Source organism: Myotis myotis, unplaced genomic scaffold (assembly GCF_014108235.1).
Source record: "Myotis myotis isolate mMyoMyo1 unplaced genomic scaffold, mMyoMyo1.p scaffold_m19_p_17, whole genome shotgun sequence".
Classification (NCBI taxonomy): domain Eukaryota; kingdom Metazoa; phylum Chordata; class Mammalia; order Chiroptera; family Vespertilionidae; genus Myotis; species Myotis myotis.
Window position 1 is genome coordinate 25,366,164 of NW_023416321.1, and position 17,094 is coordinate 25,383,257.

General features: G+C 39.5%; 1 protein-coding gene and 1 pseudogene across 5 annotated transcripts in view; both read right to left on the reverse strand.

Annotated features, from left to right (window-relative positions):
- Positions 1 to 17,094, reverse strand: part of DGKE (diacylglycerol kinase epsilon) — a 26,483-nt gene continuing 9,389 nt past the window's right edge. Inside the window, exons 4-13 of one of the 5 annotated variants that reach the window (XM_036340487.1) lie at positions 15,572 to 15,691; positions 14,095 to 14,238; positions 13,405 to 13,562; positions 12,745 to 12,796; positions 10,455 to 10,568; positions 8,552 to 8,623; positions 7,252 to 7,379; positions 6,917 to 7,028; positions 6,350 to 6,573; positions 1 to 353 (exon numbers count right to left, since the gene is read on the reverse strand). In XM_036340487.1, the coding sequence (XP_036196380.1) occupies positions 6,394 to 6,573; positions 6,917 to 7,028; positions 7,252 to 7,379; positions 8,552 to 8,623; positions 10,455 to 10,568; positions 12,745 to 12,796; positions 13,405 to 13,562; positions 14,095 to 14,238; positions 15,572 to 15,691 (1,080 nt within the window). In that variant the 3' untranslated portion in view covers positions 1 to 353; positions 6,350 to 6,393. The other 4 variants (XM_036340488.1, XM_036340486.1, XM_036340485.1 and 1 more) reach the window with 4 other exon arrangements.
- LOC118671746 lies at positions 10,579 to 12,669 on the reverse strand (annotated as a pseudogene).

Consider the following 17,094-nt stretch of genomic DNA (forward strand, 5'->3'; position numbering starts at 1 on the left):
AGCGAAACTTCTATACAAGGCATCTTGGATGGTTAGAAGATGAAGTGGGTCCCTGTGCTGCTTGGTAGGTGCCAAAGAATTATATACAGGGGGAAGGAGGGAACAGTTGCAGGCACTAGCATGTGAATGCTACCAGACACAGGAAATTACACGCTTGACCAGACCGAGGCATCAGCCTCTTCCAGGAGCCAGGAGGGATGCTGATTAATGTCAGAATGAACATTGATTATGAGCAGATAGTCCCGAAGGGCGGCTTTGCAGTCAAGCACTCTCTGTTCTGGCCGGGTCCAGCTTGTGGGTCCAGCAGTGGTCACGCCATGGAACAATCTCTCCTTCACAGCTTTTCAAACTTACTGAGGTGAAGAAGCAGGGGTTTGATGCATTAAAAAATTTTTTCCAATACATCATGTATTGATATTTTTATAAAATAGAAGAAAATGACATGAAAAAGACATACAAAATACAAACCACATTTTACTATGGTTAGATTCAGTTGTCAAGATAGCTAGAAAAATTTCTAGACTCTTAGTCTCAGTTCTGTACTTCTTTCTTGGTGGGCCAGTTCCGGGGCCACACGTGAAAACAAAGCCTAGCGGAGACTCCGATTGGTTGCTGGTCCATTGATGGGCTCCCTGGGACCAATCAGTCACAAGGGAGGAATGATCACATGGTATGAACACGCCCCTTCGGCAGAGTCTTTGGTTGGGGGCACTTTCCAGAGGATGGGGCATGAGATATAGGAGCACAAAGCTTTGCTGTTTGCCTGGCTGCCGTATGAATGCAGCACCTCAGCAACTTAATTTGTTCAGATTGCTGAGTGCCCCACCTGCTCATATGCTGGAAATTGGAGTCTGAGAGCAATGTCCTCTAGGCCAAGCATGTCAAACTCAAAGGCTAACACGGGCCAAATAAACGAGGTATGCGGCGAGTTTGACATGCTTGCTGTAGCGTAAGGGTTTCGTAACAGAGCAGGATCTTCACAGAAAATACAAAATACTCATTAATTGAATGCAAAGATGAACAAGGTAAGCTCTCTGCCCTCAAGAGCTCACAGTGGTTAGAGCTTTTTTATAGACTAATTTACTTTTCCATCTACTCCCATGAGAAAAATGCTGTTTCTATTTCCTAGTCCCAAACCCTGTCGAAAAATTAAATTCTTTATAGGCAATGTTATTACACATTCAGCCCATCAAAAATCTCTGAGTTCCTCCCACAGTAATTTATCTTTGCATGTATATGACCAGTTTCCTTGTGTGGGGAGTTGCTTTGAGGGCTGATTTATAAACCCGGGCATTCCCAGTGCTCAGCTCAATAGCATGTCTGACTGTATTCAACATTTTTTTATACTGTGGGCGGCGGTTGTGTTGATGATGAAAAAGCAGCAGGGAGGAGGACTTGGGGTCAACAAGCTCCTAGTTAGTTGCCAGTCTGTAAAATGGATTAGTAATGCCTACCTCACAGAACTGTACTAAGAGACAAAAGTAAGTAAAAGCCTCTGGCACAACACCCAGATGCTCAGTGTGTGTGTAAAGCTGCTTAAAAAGTCAAAACACGGAATTGTTAGGGGTTGCTTAGATAATGAGAGCCTTCCTTGGGAACTTCAGTGGGTAGCACAGCCAAGCATAATTCATGTTTAAAATTACCGAGTAAGAAAAGGTGCATTATGCCTGGCATCATTCAAAAAATAAAGCAGGAAAGTGAGCAGTGATTTTTAAGTTATTTCAAAAAATTCGTAAAAATGGACTTCTGGGTAAAGATGACAGCCTGAAGCTGGACCACAGAATCCCCTTCCTCTAATGCCTAATGAATGAATTTAAAAAATTATATGCAGTGAAACCCAGATCGAAGCTGATAAAACCGTAACGATTTATAAAAATTCAAATGGAAGGAAATGCAACGTTTTGCTAGGTCTAGTAAGATGTCTCCACCCCCCCCCCCCACACACACAAATATACCCATCATATGACCCTGTAATCAGTTGTTGCCAACCACTATTTAAAAATTAGATGACAGAAGGCTGTCTCTCTCTTCTGGGAGTTTTGTCCTCATGCCCCTGCTTTCCTGCCATCAGCTGCTCTCTGGCTCACTGCAGCCTCCCACACTCCTGCCCTGGTCAGCTGCCTTGTTCTCTGAGCATTTGAGTTTGCAACCCCGAGGTGGGCATGAACTCCAAGTTTATAAAGAAAATTGAGGCTCAGGCAGAACAAGTAACTTGCTCAATGTTAAACAGTGACAGAGGCTGGGTTTTTAACCTGGATATTTCAATAAATTCTATACTCTTCCCACTGTACCGACTGAAAATGAGATGAATGCACCTCATTTATTTTATGTTTCTCCGGTGTGTCACTCAGGTGTGTATACACTCTGTGCCTCTAGGCTACAGGAGCCATACAAAATAAATTATATGTTTTCATCCAAAAGAATCTGACCCAGAATTCGCCACATATCATGTTTGTCCAAGGACCATCTTCTGTGAAACTAACTCAAAGCCACTTATTTTCTCATTGTTGTGTCAAAAAACATAGGATCATATATTTTTTTAAAAAGTTTTTATTTATTTTAGAGAGAGAGGAGGGGAGAGGGAGAGAAAGATCAATGGGTTGGCCTTCTACCCGCCCCCTACTGGCAACCCGGGCATTGAACTGGCAACTTCTTGCATGGGACAACGCTCACCCAACTGAACCACACAGGCCAGGGCAGGGTCATACTTTTTACTAGTAAGTGTTGCATTTTTAATTGTATTAAAAAACAGACATCTTCAACATTTCAAATGCTTTAATTCACATTTCTGTCTGTAGGCAATGACCACAATACAGACCCAACACAACAAAAGCAATTAACACAGGGTAATTAAGTGGTAGGTACACAGCATGTGGCCAGAGGGCAAGAAAGTGCAAGAGGCCAGCTGGCTGCTTAGTGGAGCCTCACAAGCGTCCTCAGTCCTGGGGATTCAGGGATCTGATTCAGTCAGTTCTCCTGCAAGAGTGATCAGGCGAGGGGCCCAGGCTGCTCTAACTGTGCACAGAACAGAATTACAGATGACTGCCCATTTGCCTGCAGGAGATCAAAGTAAAGAGAAAGAGCCAGAGCTGGAGAAATGAGAGCAAATGTCCTTATGAGTCATTGTCATCCACTGCACAAAGGCCTTTTCTTACTGCAGGCATTTCCTCCCAATCTCATCTGACCTGGAAGCCAGCTTGCCTGGACAATGCTAGAGGAGCAAGAAAAGCAACCTAACTACTATGTTTTCAAATTTCTAATTTTTTAAAAGAAACCTACCTACATCTCACTGTCCACAATTAGGCAGAATTAAAAAAAAAGTGAATATAAAGTGCTGGTTCTTGATTCAATATTATCATTTCAAGGGAAAACCACCCAAAACTGTCACCCATTCTATTGAGCTTTTCAGCTGAACAATGCAGATTATGTGTTCGGATCCACAGGAATCTGTAAATTAATATAACCTTCAAAGTTTAGTTGTTGCCAATTTAAAATTCCATAATGTACGTTAAATACAATTTTGCTTTATATTACAAATGCAAACTGTCTTTGCTTCCACATGCTGGTTGTATTCATTTTTACAGTGCAAAAAGGACTTTACAATTTCTGAGTCACAGTATATTTTACAACTCTAAGTAGGCAAACACATTTCAAAAAGCAAATACTATACATGTTTCTGACACACCTTAAAAAATAAAAATAAATACTTTTGACTATAAACTTTTTATAAACATTAGTGACATTAAGGTTCACAGCTAATGGTTGCAGAAGCCTAAAACGCACTTAAGGTCATGTACTCTTCCCATTAGACAACCTGTACTTTAAAACACAAGTCAGTCTGGTTTCTATTAAACGTAACCAAGCATGGGAATGATCACCATTTACTTACATAAGGGATCCATTAGAGCTGCCAGGTATTCAGTATTTAAGCCACTAAGTCTACCAGGAGTTAGGAATGTGTGAGGACAATAAAAGATGAGAGAAGTCAAGACAGACATGGAGATATGCTTTACTTCGTATATTTCTTCCTGAGACTATAGAAGCTATTAAAAAAAAAAAAAAATCAAGCCCAGCCAGTTGCTCAGTGGTTGAGCATCAACCTATGAACCGGGAGGTCATGGTTCCATTCCCGGTTGGGGCACATGCCTGGGTTGCAGGCTTGATCCCCAGTGTGGGGTGTGCAGGAGGCAGCCAGTCAATGATTCTCTCTCATCATTGATGTTTCTATTTCTATCCCACTCTCTCTTCCTCTCTGGAAAAAAAAAAAAAAAATCAAGACAATTCCAAATGAAACAGGAAACTCTTGGGGCAGATTATCTTTTGCAATCTGTAGAATCCCCAGTAACGTAAACAATCGCTACCCTAATATATAACTTGTAAACATGAGTCTTGTAAATTGTAGATTATTTAAAACAAGACACATGCCTATATATGTATTTGAAAGTGAATTTAACAGTATACAGGGGTGGACAAAAGTAGGTTTACATTAGTTTATATGGAAAAATAATACAATAATTAATAAATACAAGAATAAAGTGTTTTGCCAACTCACAACTGTAAGCTTACTTAACTTTTGCTCAGCCATATTTGTAAAAGGTGATAATGTGTAACAATTCTGACCATGAATTAAAGAATAAAACTCATTATACTCAAAACATGATCTCCCATCACTACATGGGTGCATGAATAAGGTAAGACCAGATCTGCTCACAGAAATCTCTCAGTACTAGACTTTAACATTTCCTGATGAGATTTGGGAGTTAATTTAAGCAGAATGAAAGTACTTTATATAATGTACTAAGCATTGTATTCAGCAGTAGATTGTTCCTGGGCCTTACCTTTAGTGACTGAAAGTTAAGTTTACAGTAATTCATGGATGACAGAATCATAATAGATCCTTAAGGAGAGCTGATGTTGTTTTGGGGGACACATTTTAATCTTTCAGAGATTAATGTTATGCAAGAGCAATAAGACAGGCCATTTGTTAGAGAAACACCAGGCTGGAGGCCCAGTGGGTCTGCTGAACTCCAGAAGGACGGAGCAGGTTGGTTAACAACAGAAGAGCACCCCTAATGGATAACCATGGGACTAGCCCTTCAGTAAGGTTTTGGCAATTGAGGGTCAAATAAAACAGTGAAACAAAACATTCAATTATCTAAGAGTAGTTTGTCAGTGCTTTCACTACCCCCTTTTAAATTGAGGAGTATTTCTGAAGAATGAGAATATCTGTCACGGGAATTAAATTATGGGTTTTAGTTACTTAGTCAATAGGCCACATTTCTGATTGTGACTAGAATTTATGTGATCAATAAACTTATTAAATAAAGCTATATACTATAAACACTAGACACAGGTTACCACAATAAAGAAAATAAATAAAATAAAAAATACATCTCTCTCTTAAAAATAAATACGATAGAAACATTTTTAGCAGAGGATAATATCATTGCCCCAAGGGGAAATTCTGTTAAGTACTTTGGCTATAAAAGACTACTGTAAGAAGACCACTTATTACTCATTATTAAACTGTTTTTGAGAAATTAATATGACTAGTAAATTTTCTTTACTACACTTTTCTTGGATTACACTGTCTTTTAATAAAAAGAGAAGTGAGTGGGTGAACTGTCCAGCTTGGAACCCATAACTTTCAATCCAAAGTATTATGCTAATTTTCACCAATTCGCCTGTGTGGCTCTCTCTTGGCTGCCTTGGGTTCTAGCAAGATTCTGAATTTCAGCAGCTCAACATGGTCATTACCGGGATTAACCAAACATTTGGGGGTCTGAGAGTATTCCTAAAATAAAAACCGTAACAAAAATTTCCAGTATAGTCTTTCCTTTACATTTCTCTTTTTAGGGTTTCCTGGAAATAAACACTATGGACCCACTAGATGCTGGGCTGTAGGAACTCTTAGGAGGCACATGCTGAAGGAGGGCCCAGCTTAACCACACTGGCTGGAAACCGACCATTCCCTGTCAAAAAAGCAAGTTAATTTTGAAAATGTTATGGTGTCACCACATTAAAAATTAAGATGGAAGTGATTTTCCCACCCACATCTTGTTGGATGTATACTATGTCCATCAAACGTGTGGTTCAAGAGCCTCACTCTCAAGCATAAAGCCACGAAACAGACACTTCACCTTCATGTACAGTTCTGAGACATTTTAAATGAGGACCATATGATCAAAGTGTTTGCTAAAAACAAAACCAAAAAACAGGCATTAGTAAACAACTGGAAGTTTGGCTGTTTTTGGAATGATATTTACAGAAATGTGTACTCATACTACTGGTGAAATGAAGACTAAATAGTTGATAGGGAATTTCTACTTTTGGATGAATATGCATTTACTTGTTTGTGAGCATTCTATTGTAAGTTTTAATTTCCTCATCCAGCTACTCAGTATCCTTGATATCCTCTTGATCTGAGTTACTAGAGATGTCATCATCCGTTTGTTCTCCGGAGAAATACAGCATCAGTGCATGTGTCTTGTGAGTGATGGTAACAGTGCAGGGTCCTTGGGCCCAGGGCTCCCCATCCACCTGCATTGGCATCATCGAGCACTTCAAAATCAGCTGGTATTAGGGAAAAAGAATTAGAAAAGTCAGTCCCCAAAAAGCTCAGAAAGGTCTTCCTTAAAATATCATCCATAGTCCTTAAACCTCCTTAGCATTTCAGTCTGAGAAAATCAACCTGGATATATTTTTATTCCTTGCTTGTTTAAAGGATTCTTTCCCAATGAACACTTTATTTCTTCAACTGGACTGACGGCCCTATTTGCTGTTTCTTCCCCATCCCACTCAAGCCCCTCATGGAGGCTGATCAACCGCATAGGAGTAAGCACTGCGTAAGGAAAGCGACAGGTCAAGGGCTTAGAAATGGACGGACCGACTAGCCTGTTAGCGCACGTTCACCTACCCGCACTGTGTGTGCCTGTCCTATTCGAAAAGGGTTTGCCAATTTCACTTGAATCTGAGCACAGTGGAAAGACCCATATACTCCAACGACTTCCAGTAAACCATCGTCATGCCTAAAATTAGAAAAAGGAAATTTGGATTATACGATGCAATAAAATAAAATCAGCCATGTTAGGACAGTTATTTTTTTTAACATAGGTGGACCATCAACTTATTAAATATTTACATTAATGAAGTATACAAGAAAGAACATCTGAGGAAAAAATGTCTATGAAGAACAGACTGCTTAAAAGCAGAACACAGTGACATAAAATAGCAGATCGCAAATGTACATACCTGGCTAGGGGGTAAGTCTCATCTCCCATCCCTTCCCATAGTCTGCAGCCACCGCCCCAGTATCCAATGTTCAGAACAATAATACCTTCCAAATTAGGCAGTTCCACTCGCTCACCATCCAGTTCTAGCTTTAAAGAAATCCAAGCAGTTAGTTACTACAGGGCACATGATTTGCAGACATATCCACTTAGAATTCACGTCCACTTTCACATACATGAGATGTGAGAGATGCATGTGTAAGGGAAGACTACTTCCTCACTCATGGTAATCTGGCCTCTCACATCTGTGCAATGTTTATTATAATAAACGAATGATAACAAATGGATTTTCCCCACAAGGTCATCAATCACATCCTTTTTGTTAAATCCCATTCTTTTACTGTATTGCAATGTGGTCTGAATGTCTTTCTTCTCTCTAGACCAGCGGTCACCAACCTTTTGGACCTCACGGACCACCAGTGGTCCGCAGACCACCAGTTGGCGATGGCTGCTCTAGACTACAAGTTAGTGACAACAGGGGTTCATCGCTGTATCCCCAGTACCTAGGACAGTGCATTTTGTAGGCGGCTTCACTAATATTTTTGTATAAATAAAGGATCAGACAAAAAAATAAAGTGCTACCTCCCATGCTTCATCCTACCAACGCTATCACAGCCTAACACAAAGGAAATATGATAAAGCAGAAGGAAGCTTTTTTAATGGGCAATCTTGCCATTCCTCTGTGCTGTGGCTGCAAAGGCTGTGAGCTCTTTCCTTTTTACGTATTTTACTAGTTGTAGGTTTCTCTGTATTAATGGCTTTGTCAGTGCTATTAACAATTACAAATTCTTTTTGGAAGCAAGCAAGGAATATATACAAGTCTTTGCCATATTATGATGTCAGGGATATTGTAGCAGTAAGCAATTGTTAATATCCTGTTTTTACTGCTCATATCTTTTATTTTGTAAGAGAGATGCATGTGGTAATATGAATTAAAATTTGGGTCAAACCTCCCCCTAGAGTCCATGATGAGTCAGGCACTGTGTTAAATAATTTCACACTTGTCATCATGTATGAATGGAAATTGTTTAGCATAGAGTTAAAACAGACTCTGGAGCTATATAAAGCCGGGGTCAAATCCTGGTTTTACATGTGTTTTTGTAATTATTTAATTTAGTGGGATAATGTGGGATAAAGCAGTTAGTAAAGTGTCTGGCACACAATAAATACTTCATATATGTTAGCAAAATATGTCAGAAATTCAGCATTTCTGTTAAAACAATGTTCATTATCCAGAGAGCACCTAAACTTTAAAAGCTTACCTCAACTTTTTTATTCAGATCTTTACATTCTTGCACTAAACAATCTTTGGTTCCATAGAATAAGTAAACAGCCTATGAGAAATAAACAGAAAATATGATAGTAAAGCAATCTAACAAGTCCTGTAAGCAAGAAAAAGACACAGAACCAAAGCTCCCTGCCCTGAGTGCTGAGTCATGTTTCCTCAGAGTGGATTAGACACTGTGGATTAGGCACCATTACTTTTTTTTTAAAATATATTTTATTGATTTTTTACAGAGAGGAAGGGAGAGAGATAGAGAGTTAGAAACATCGATGAGAGAGAAACATCGATCAGCTGCCTCCTGCACATCTCCTACTGGGGATTTGCCCGCAACCCAGGTACATGCCCTTGACCGGAATCGAACCTGGGACCTTTCAGTCTGCAGGCCGATGCTCTATCCATTGAGCCAAACCGGTTAGGGCGGCACCATTACTTTTGAGTTCAGCCTGTTTTTCAGGGGGAATATGGGATAGAGGTGGTTTGTGCCTAAATAATGTTTTCCCCCAGCTTATTAAAAAAAAAAAACACCTAAGTTTTCACCCTGGTTGGTATTGCTTAGTGGTTAGAATGTTGGCCCGTGCACCCAAGTGTCTTGGGGCTTTTTTTAAAAAACATTTTTTGGGGGGTTAATCCTCACCTGAGGATATTTTTCCATTGACTTTTAGAGAGAGTGTGTGTGGGGGGGTGGAGATACATCGATGTGAGAGACACATCAACTTGATGCCTCTTGCATGCTCCCTGACTGGCCTGGAATCAAGCCGGCAACCAAGGCATGTGCTGTTGACCAGAATCAAATCCGAGGCCCTTCAGTCCACAGGCCAAAACTATACCCACTGAACCAAACCAGCTAGGGCAGTGTCTTGGGTTTGATTCCTGGTCAAGGGCACATACCTGGGTTGCAGGTTGGATCCCCGGCTCTGGTTGGGGCATGTGGAAGGCAACCAATCAATGTCTCTCTCACATTGATATTTCTTTCTCACTCTCCCCCTCCCTCCTTACCTTTCATTTTCTCTAAAAAAATCAATGGAAAAAATATCCTTGTGTGAGTGAGGATTAACAACAACAACAACTACAACAACAAAGCTACATTTTATAAAGAAATACATTAAAATTAAAAAATTCCACCTTTTTCTAGAATTTCAGATTACTTACGGAAAGTAATACAGATAAATCTAGGAATATTTTATAATTGCTTTAGACTATAAAAAGGGTGCAAAGTTGACTGGAAGCACTAAAAATGTAGTTAATTACCAATGATATAAACAGCAGTACTTACTGCCTTAGTACCTACATTAATAAAAGGAAACTATTTGTAAATCTGAAATATTTGTAAAACAGAACCAGGAACAAAATTGTTTTGAATTTATTTTTCATATCCTATTGCGCAGTCACCAACAGTCATTAAGAAACTCCAAGACCAAACTTCCACCAGAAGAATCACCTGTACTAGAAACCAGAGTGATGCTGGGGTTAAAATCCTCCTTCCCTTACCTTACCTGCCTTTCCCAGTTTTTTCCAAGCCAGTGGAATCTATTTTTTCCATTAACAACTTCACCTAAAATGTATCCTGCCTAAAATTTCTTTCCAATATCAGTTGCCATTTAAGTAAGATAAGCTATTGTATACTTGACTTAGTTGCCTTTAAGCAAAATATGCTGTAAAATATTCCAACTTTAAATCAAAAAATTTTGCCATAATTATAAAATATTTTAATCAAATACACTTAGAGATATAATTTGACAGTCTTACACAAAACAGAGCAGGCCAGTGTTTCCCTAAGTTAGTTCTGTCTGAATCTACTTGAAAGGGTGCTAGATATAAGGAACTATTGATTTTTACTGTACCTTCGGTGTAAGCAGGAAATGTTATTTTATCCAACACACCTTATTTAGAATTCTGCTAGAAAACAGAGATGGTGCCTTCTCGCGATGAGCATGAAAATTGAGGGCCATGAGGGCGTCAGGTCCAACAGAAAAGTAGTTGTTCATTGTGAATTCCTGTGGAAAAGGGTAAGATTTAGCAAGAGATTTGCTTCGGTTTAAGCCTGTATCATGTATTCAATATGTAAATCTGTTTTTATGTTCTTTATGACAATTTAGTACTTTCTGCATCTCCTGTCCTCATAGAGCTATTTTATGCTATCCAGTGTGTTTAGAAAGAAAGCTTCAGTTCAAAGGCTGATGATTACAGATGTGAGTTTCCCTTCCCACTTCTGTTTAATATGCTACATCTCAGATCTCATCAAGTAGAGTGACTCTACTTTGCACCTGGGCTTTCCACTCCTGTGTTCCTGTTGCGTTTGCTTCTATCAGTCTCAACCCAGGCTCCCAGCACCCCCTTAGTTTATCTGACCTCCTGGCCCAGCCTGGATTCCTCACCCTACTTCTCCAACTCTGTCTTGTTCCTGAGAATAAGCCTGAGTGTCCAGCTTCTTGTTCAGTGCACCATGGCCTCAGGTTGAGAAGCTCAAAATCTAACTCATTTTCTTCCTACGCAAACCTGAAACTCTATTTTTTGTATCTTAATGTCATTTCCATGCACCCAGTCATGAAAACTAGAAATCTAGTAGTAAATACTATTTTTTCTCTCCCCCTAGTACCAGTCGGGTGCCAAGTCTTGTCAATTCTACTTCAAAGTAGTCGATTTTCTGGGATTCTTCCCTTGAAAATGTGGCGTTTAATTTTGAAAGACATACCAGGCCCTACATAGTTCCCAACTATATTCCAAGTAGGTGAGAGGCTGAAATCTTAAAATGTTCATCTTCCACTTCCCCCAGTCTGTGGTCTGTCTTTGGATCGGCAATAACTGCCTGAACAGCTACTATGGCTTCATTAGTTTGTGTCTGTGGCTCTTTGAGCTCTTCTCTGTGTAGCAATCGAATTAAGAACTGCATCTCCTATGTCAAAACCAAGAATGTGCTTGTCTAAAGCAACAGGCAACCCTTCCTTCGTGTGATGCTTAGCAGCGGCATCCTTTGTCAGGCTCCTGGGCCAGAATGAGAGTTACATTAAGCAATACCAAGTAATCATCAAGACGCTGAATCTGAAGGTCAAAGTCGTTCCACCAACCGTAAAATCGGGATTGTTTACACCCCAACTGATCAATGGTTCTGCATTTTTAGCTGCATTGCTGGTATTGTTTGTATTATCAGGAACCGAGCCCCTGTGTTTTGCAGCATTATCTCCACATTCAAGTCTAACAGCTAAACCAAGAAACCAGCCAACTGCTTCTTGTCAGTCTTGAGTCTTGAAAGGACAGCTAACATCTGTGAGATGCTTTTCAAAGAACTTGGGTCAGTCACTGCTTTAGATGTCTCTTAAGTTACCTCTGTCTTCAGTCTTGTAGTGTCTGATTTTCTGGTCTTCGAGCCAAACAATAAAGTTTCTAAATTCTGTTTCATCTTTGCAATTGAAGCCAGCAGGGTTGTGGTAGTCGAAAGCCATTAGCTTGTGTGGGAACACGGTCCTGGCTTCTCGTTCTGGTCCCCCGGACTTCGGCAGGAGAGCAGAGGTGAGGAATGGCCCATGCATGGGTGACGGTGATGTGGTGAGAGCCAGAGCATCTTTTTAAAAGTACAGATCTGCTTTTGTCTGTATGATTTTCTATTTGCTAACTATGATTTGTACCCTCTGGTCTCTATTCTTCTGCCTGCAAAGTACTGATCCTTTCTCTGTTGACCTAAATTGTATTTACCTTTTAAGGATCAACTCACATGTGGCTTCCTTTCCGTCTGAGCTTCCAGGGCAGAACTAAGCACCTTGCGCTGCTCCCGCCCACAGCACTCTGTACTGTCCAGCCTGGGAGCTGTGCCTGACTCCCAAGCATACGGGTCTCTTCTGCTCCATAAGCAGCTCCCTACAGGGAAGCCCTCCATCCCTGTGCCCCCGTCACTGCCGCATCTCACACTGTGGAGGCTCTCCATCATGTTCGCTGAAAGTACTCCCAACTGAAGCCCTAAAAACATACCTTAGGTTGCCCGGCCAGTGTTGCTCAGAGGTTGAGCATTGACTTATGAACCAGGAGGTCATGGTTCGATTCCAGTCAGAGCACATGCCCAGTTGGGGGAGGGGTGCCGGAGGCAGCCAATGGGTGATTCTCTCTCATTATTGATGTTTCTCTCTCTCACTTCCTTTCTGAAATCAATAATAAAAAAACAAAAAACCCACCACATACCTTGGGTTTTCTCAGGTTGTAGTATCCTTTATTTGTTACTTGAACTTTCCATCTGAAAAACAGATTAAGTTAAAAAAATTCATGATTATTTCCAAATTGACTGCCAATTAACTACAATTATAGCAATCAACTCTGGATGCCTGGGAGATGAGGTCCTTTTATTAAAATAGCATTTGAGCCCTAGCTGGTTTGGCTCAGTGAATAGAGCGTTGGACTGCAGACTGGAAGGTTCCGGGTTTGATTCTGGTCAAGGGCACACACTCTGGTTGTGGGCTCGATCCCTAGTAGGGGGCATGCAGGAGGCAGCCGATCAATGATACTCTCTCATCATTGATGTTTCTCTCTCTCCCTCTCCCTTCCTCTCTGAAATCAATACAAATATTAAAAAAATAAATAAAATAGCATTTGAAAAATAAGCACATCTGTGAATATGCAAATTTTGAGATAAGTATTCAGCCTAACTTGTGACTTCAGTCCTTATATAACAAGAAAATATTACAGCAACAAAATAAAACACCATCATCTATGTATAAGTACAACTAACATAGTCTTTCATTTTAAATTACATTTAACTTTATAACTTATACAAGACTTCATTTATAAACCAAACAAAATTCTCAAAGCTCAAAATTCTACTTTTTTGGGGGAAGTGCAACTTACCTGTCCAGTTTAATTCCATCTGCTTCCATCACATTTCTTAAGACCTGGGCAACTGGGATTTCACCTGTGTAACTTGTGCCCCAGCCCAATGTATTGGATAGATCATTGCCTGTTCCCAGAGGCAAGACTGCAACTTGTGGGATGTATTTTTCTTGTCCCTAGAATATGGAAGATAGAGTTTAGATTTTTCTCTTCTATTTGTACAGTAATAACATTTGGTAAAACTTAATGACGGAAGCAATAAAGATACAAATATAACAACTGAATGTTGTTTTGCTAAAGTTTATTCTAACTGCTTAATCATAATATACCAAATTGGCAGTCTTCTCATATTCATCTGCAAATAAAAGATATAACCAAAAATCTTGTATAATTATCTTAGTGCTCATGTGAAAGGCAAGTACTCAGCCTAACGTATGACTTCTCACTCAGATCTTATCAGTAATGGTGAACCTATGACACGCGTATCAGAGGTGACACAAAAACTCATTTTTTTGGTTGATTTTTCTTTGTTAAATAGCATTTAAATATATGAAACAAATATCAAAAATGTAAGTCTTTGTTTTACTATGGTTGCAAATATCAAAAAATTTCTATATGTGTCACGGCACCAGAGTTAAGTTACGGTTTTTCAAAATGCTGACATGCCAAGCTCAAAATGTTTGCCGTTACTGTCTTAGAGGTTGGTACCTTAATCTTCATTTCATCAATGGCATCCAGGACCCAGCCCACAGTCCCATCCCCTCCACACACAAGTACTCGAGCTGAGTGATAAGGAAGAAGAGTACAAAGTTGTAGGGCTTTGATGGGGGGAGTTTTAGTTACATCAAAAACCTAAAAATGAAAGAAAAGAAAACAATTATTTTTATCCAACACTGTCCTCCACTTGTCAGCATGACTTCCCTCTAGATCAGTGGTCCTCAACCTTCCTAATATTGCGACCCTTTAATACAGTTCCTCATGTTGTGGTGACCCCCAACCATAAAATTATTTTCGTTGCTACTTCATAACTGCAATTTTGCTACTGTTATGAATCATAATGTAAATATCTGCTATGCAGGATGTATTTTCATTGTTACAAATTGAACATAATTAAAGCATAGTGATTAATCACAAAAACATTATGTAATTATGTATGTGTTTTCCGATGATCTTAGGCGACCCCTGTGAAAGGGTCATTCGACCCCCAAAAGGGTCTCAACCCACAAGTTGAGAACTGCTGCTGTAGATGGTATAGACATGGTTAAGTAAAAGACTGGCTGCAATGCACTGATCTGTAACAATATGCCAGGCTCTATGTTAGACTTTTCTTTTCCTTTACGTCCTTTTTACTTAATGTATAATGTTGAAAGGGAAAAACACACATTGGAAGGAAAAACATCAGTGCGTCTTTGATTGTTGCACAATGGGTTGTTTAGTTTTTCAAAGCAGAAGCTGCTAGCACGTAACTTCAATTTCAATGGCGCAATCGTTTTATCCTTATTTTTTAACTGAGGTATAATTTACATCTAATGAAATTCACCCATTTCAAGTGAACAATTCAATGATTAGGAAGTTTACTGAGCTGTGCACCAGCACTTTAGAACTTTCGTCGCTCTGATAAGATCCCTCAGTGTCCAGGTGCAGTCACTTCCGATTTCCTACCTCAGGCGACCACGAATGTACTGTTTCTACAGATTGGCCTTTTCCGGGGAGATCATACATCAGATCATACAATATGGGCCCCTTGCATCTGGCTTCTTGGATAGGTGGGCTGTTTCTACTTTTTGGCTATAATGCTGCTATGAATATTTGCATAAAAGTCTTTGTGAAACATGTTTTCATTTCCCTTGGGTAGATTGAACCCGGGCATGTGCTCTGACCAGGAATCAAACCGTGACCTCCTGGTTCATAGGTCAACGCTCAACCACTGAGCAACACTGGCCAGGCTCTATGTTTAATTTTTTAAGAAACCTCCAAACTGTTATCTACCATGGCTGCACCATTTTATACCTTCACCATGAGTTCCTTTCTCAATATATTAGAATAGTTTGATACTTTTATAATTATTCTTTCCTACAATCAGGTGAATACTGGTTGAAAGAATTAATAACCATTACAATTTAGGAAAAATGAAAAGCTAAAATGAAAAGATTAACACTGAAAGGAAGGTTTTCTCTTTAGATACCTGGACTGGGTTTAGAAGGATCCTGAATTCTCCCAATAGTCCATCTCCCATGTTAGTTCCACTACGAGAGTTGGCCAGGATTATTAATGGAGTCCATTGCTTCCCAAGCTTAGAGGCTAGCTAAAAAAATTAAGGTGAATGAAAGAGTTAAATATCTCATCTGTGCATTGTATTGTGTTCTAGTCAAGTCTCCTTCCATCACCATTTATCCTTCCTATACCTTCCCCCACCTACCCTACCCCTCAATTTTTCATCTTGATAACAGTGCTGTAATTTGCTGAGAGAAAAACAACTATCCCAGAACAACAAATACAATATAAAAATCAAAGAACAGGGCGGGACCTTAAAGATGAACTAATTTAACTTCCACGTAATGTACAATTCTCTTGTACATTATTCTAGTTAAGTCCTCCAGTGTATGCTTAGATACGCATATAAGAACTCACTAACAAGGCAGCCCATCCTACTGCTAAATTATTACACAGTCTTAACTTAAATGGAGTTAAAAATCTGTCTTTCAATAACTTTTATTCATTGTTCTAATTTCATTTTCTGAAGCAACTAGAAATTTTACTTGTTTTTCCCTATAATGCTGTGCTCAAACACCTGAAGCATATTATCTTTCATTAGTCTTGTCTCCTAGACAATGCATTTCAAGTTCTTTTGACCTTTCATAGAATGGACAATGACTTTCTCTGCTCTTTTACCTTAACTGTCCTTTTCTGGATATAGTCTAATATATAGTTTGCAAGTTTATTTGCTTTTTTCAAATGGGTACTCAGAAATAGATGAAAGAATCCAGACTTGTACAAAGCCCAAAGTCAAATGAAATTAATGTTTTTCTAACCTAACAATTTATTTTCTCTCCCCTTCTCCTTGTGGATGGAGACATGAATGGAGTTGTTTTGTGTGTTTTTTCTTAGCAATTCTCACTCCTTGTGATCTCAGAGTAAATTAAAATACATAACGGTTGTACATTTATTTACTTATCTTTATTATAATTTTTTAAATCCTCACCTGAGGATATATGTATATATTTTTTTATTGATTCCAGAGAGAGAGAGGGAGAGGAGACAGAGAGAGAGTGAAAAAAAACCCATCAATATGAGAGAAAAACATTGATTAGTTGCCTCCTGTACATGCCGAGACTGGGATTGAAGCTACAAGGAACCTATGTTCTTTGACCGGGAACCAAACCAGAGACCCTTCAATGTATGGGAGACACTCCAACCAACTGAGCCATGCAGGACAGGGCTAGGGATTGTACGTTTAAAAATATGTATCACAGCCCGGTCAGTATGGCTCAGTGGTTGAGCATCAACCCATGAACTAGGAGGTTGAAGTTCAATTCCTGGTCAGGGCACATGCCCATGTTGCAGGCTCGATCTCCAGTGGGGGGCATGCAGAAGGCAGAAGATCAATGCTTCTCTCTCTATTCCCCTCCCTCTCTCTCTAAAAAAGAAATCAGTAAAAACATATTTTAAAAAAATGTGCCACAACATTAAACATAATGTTTTTAAATT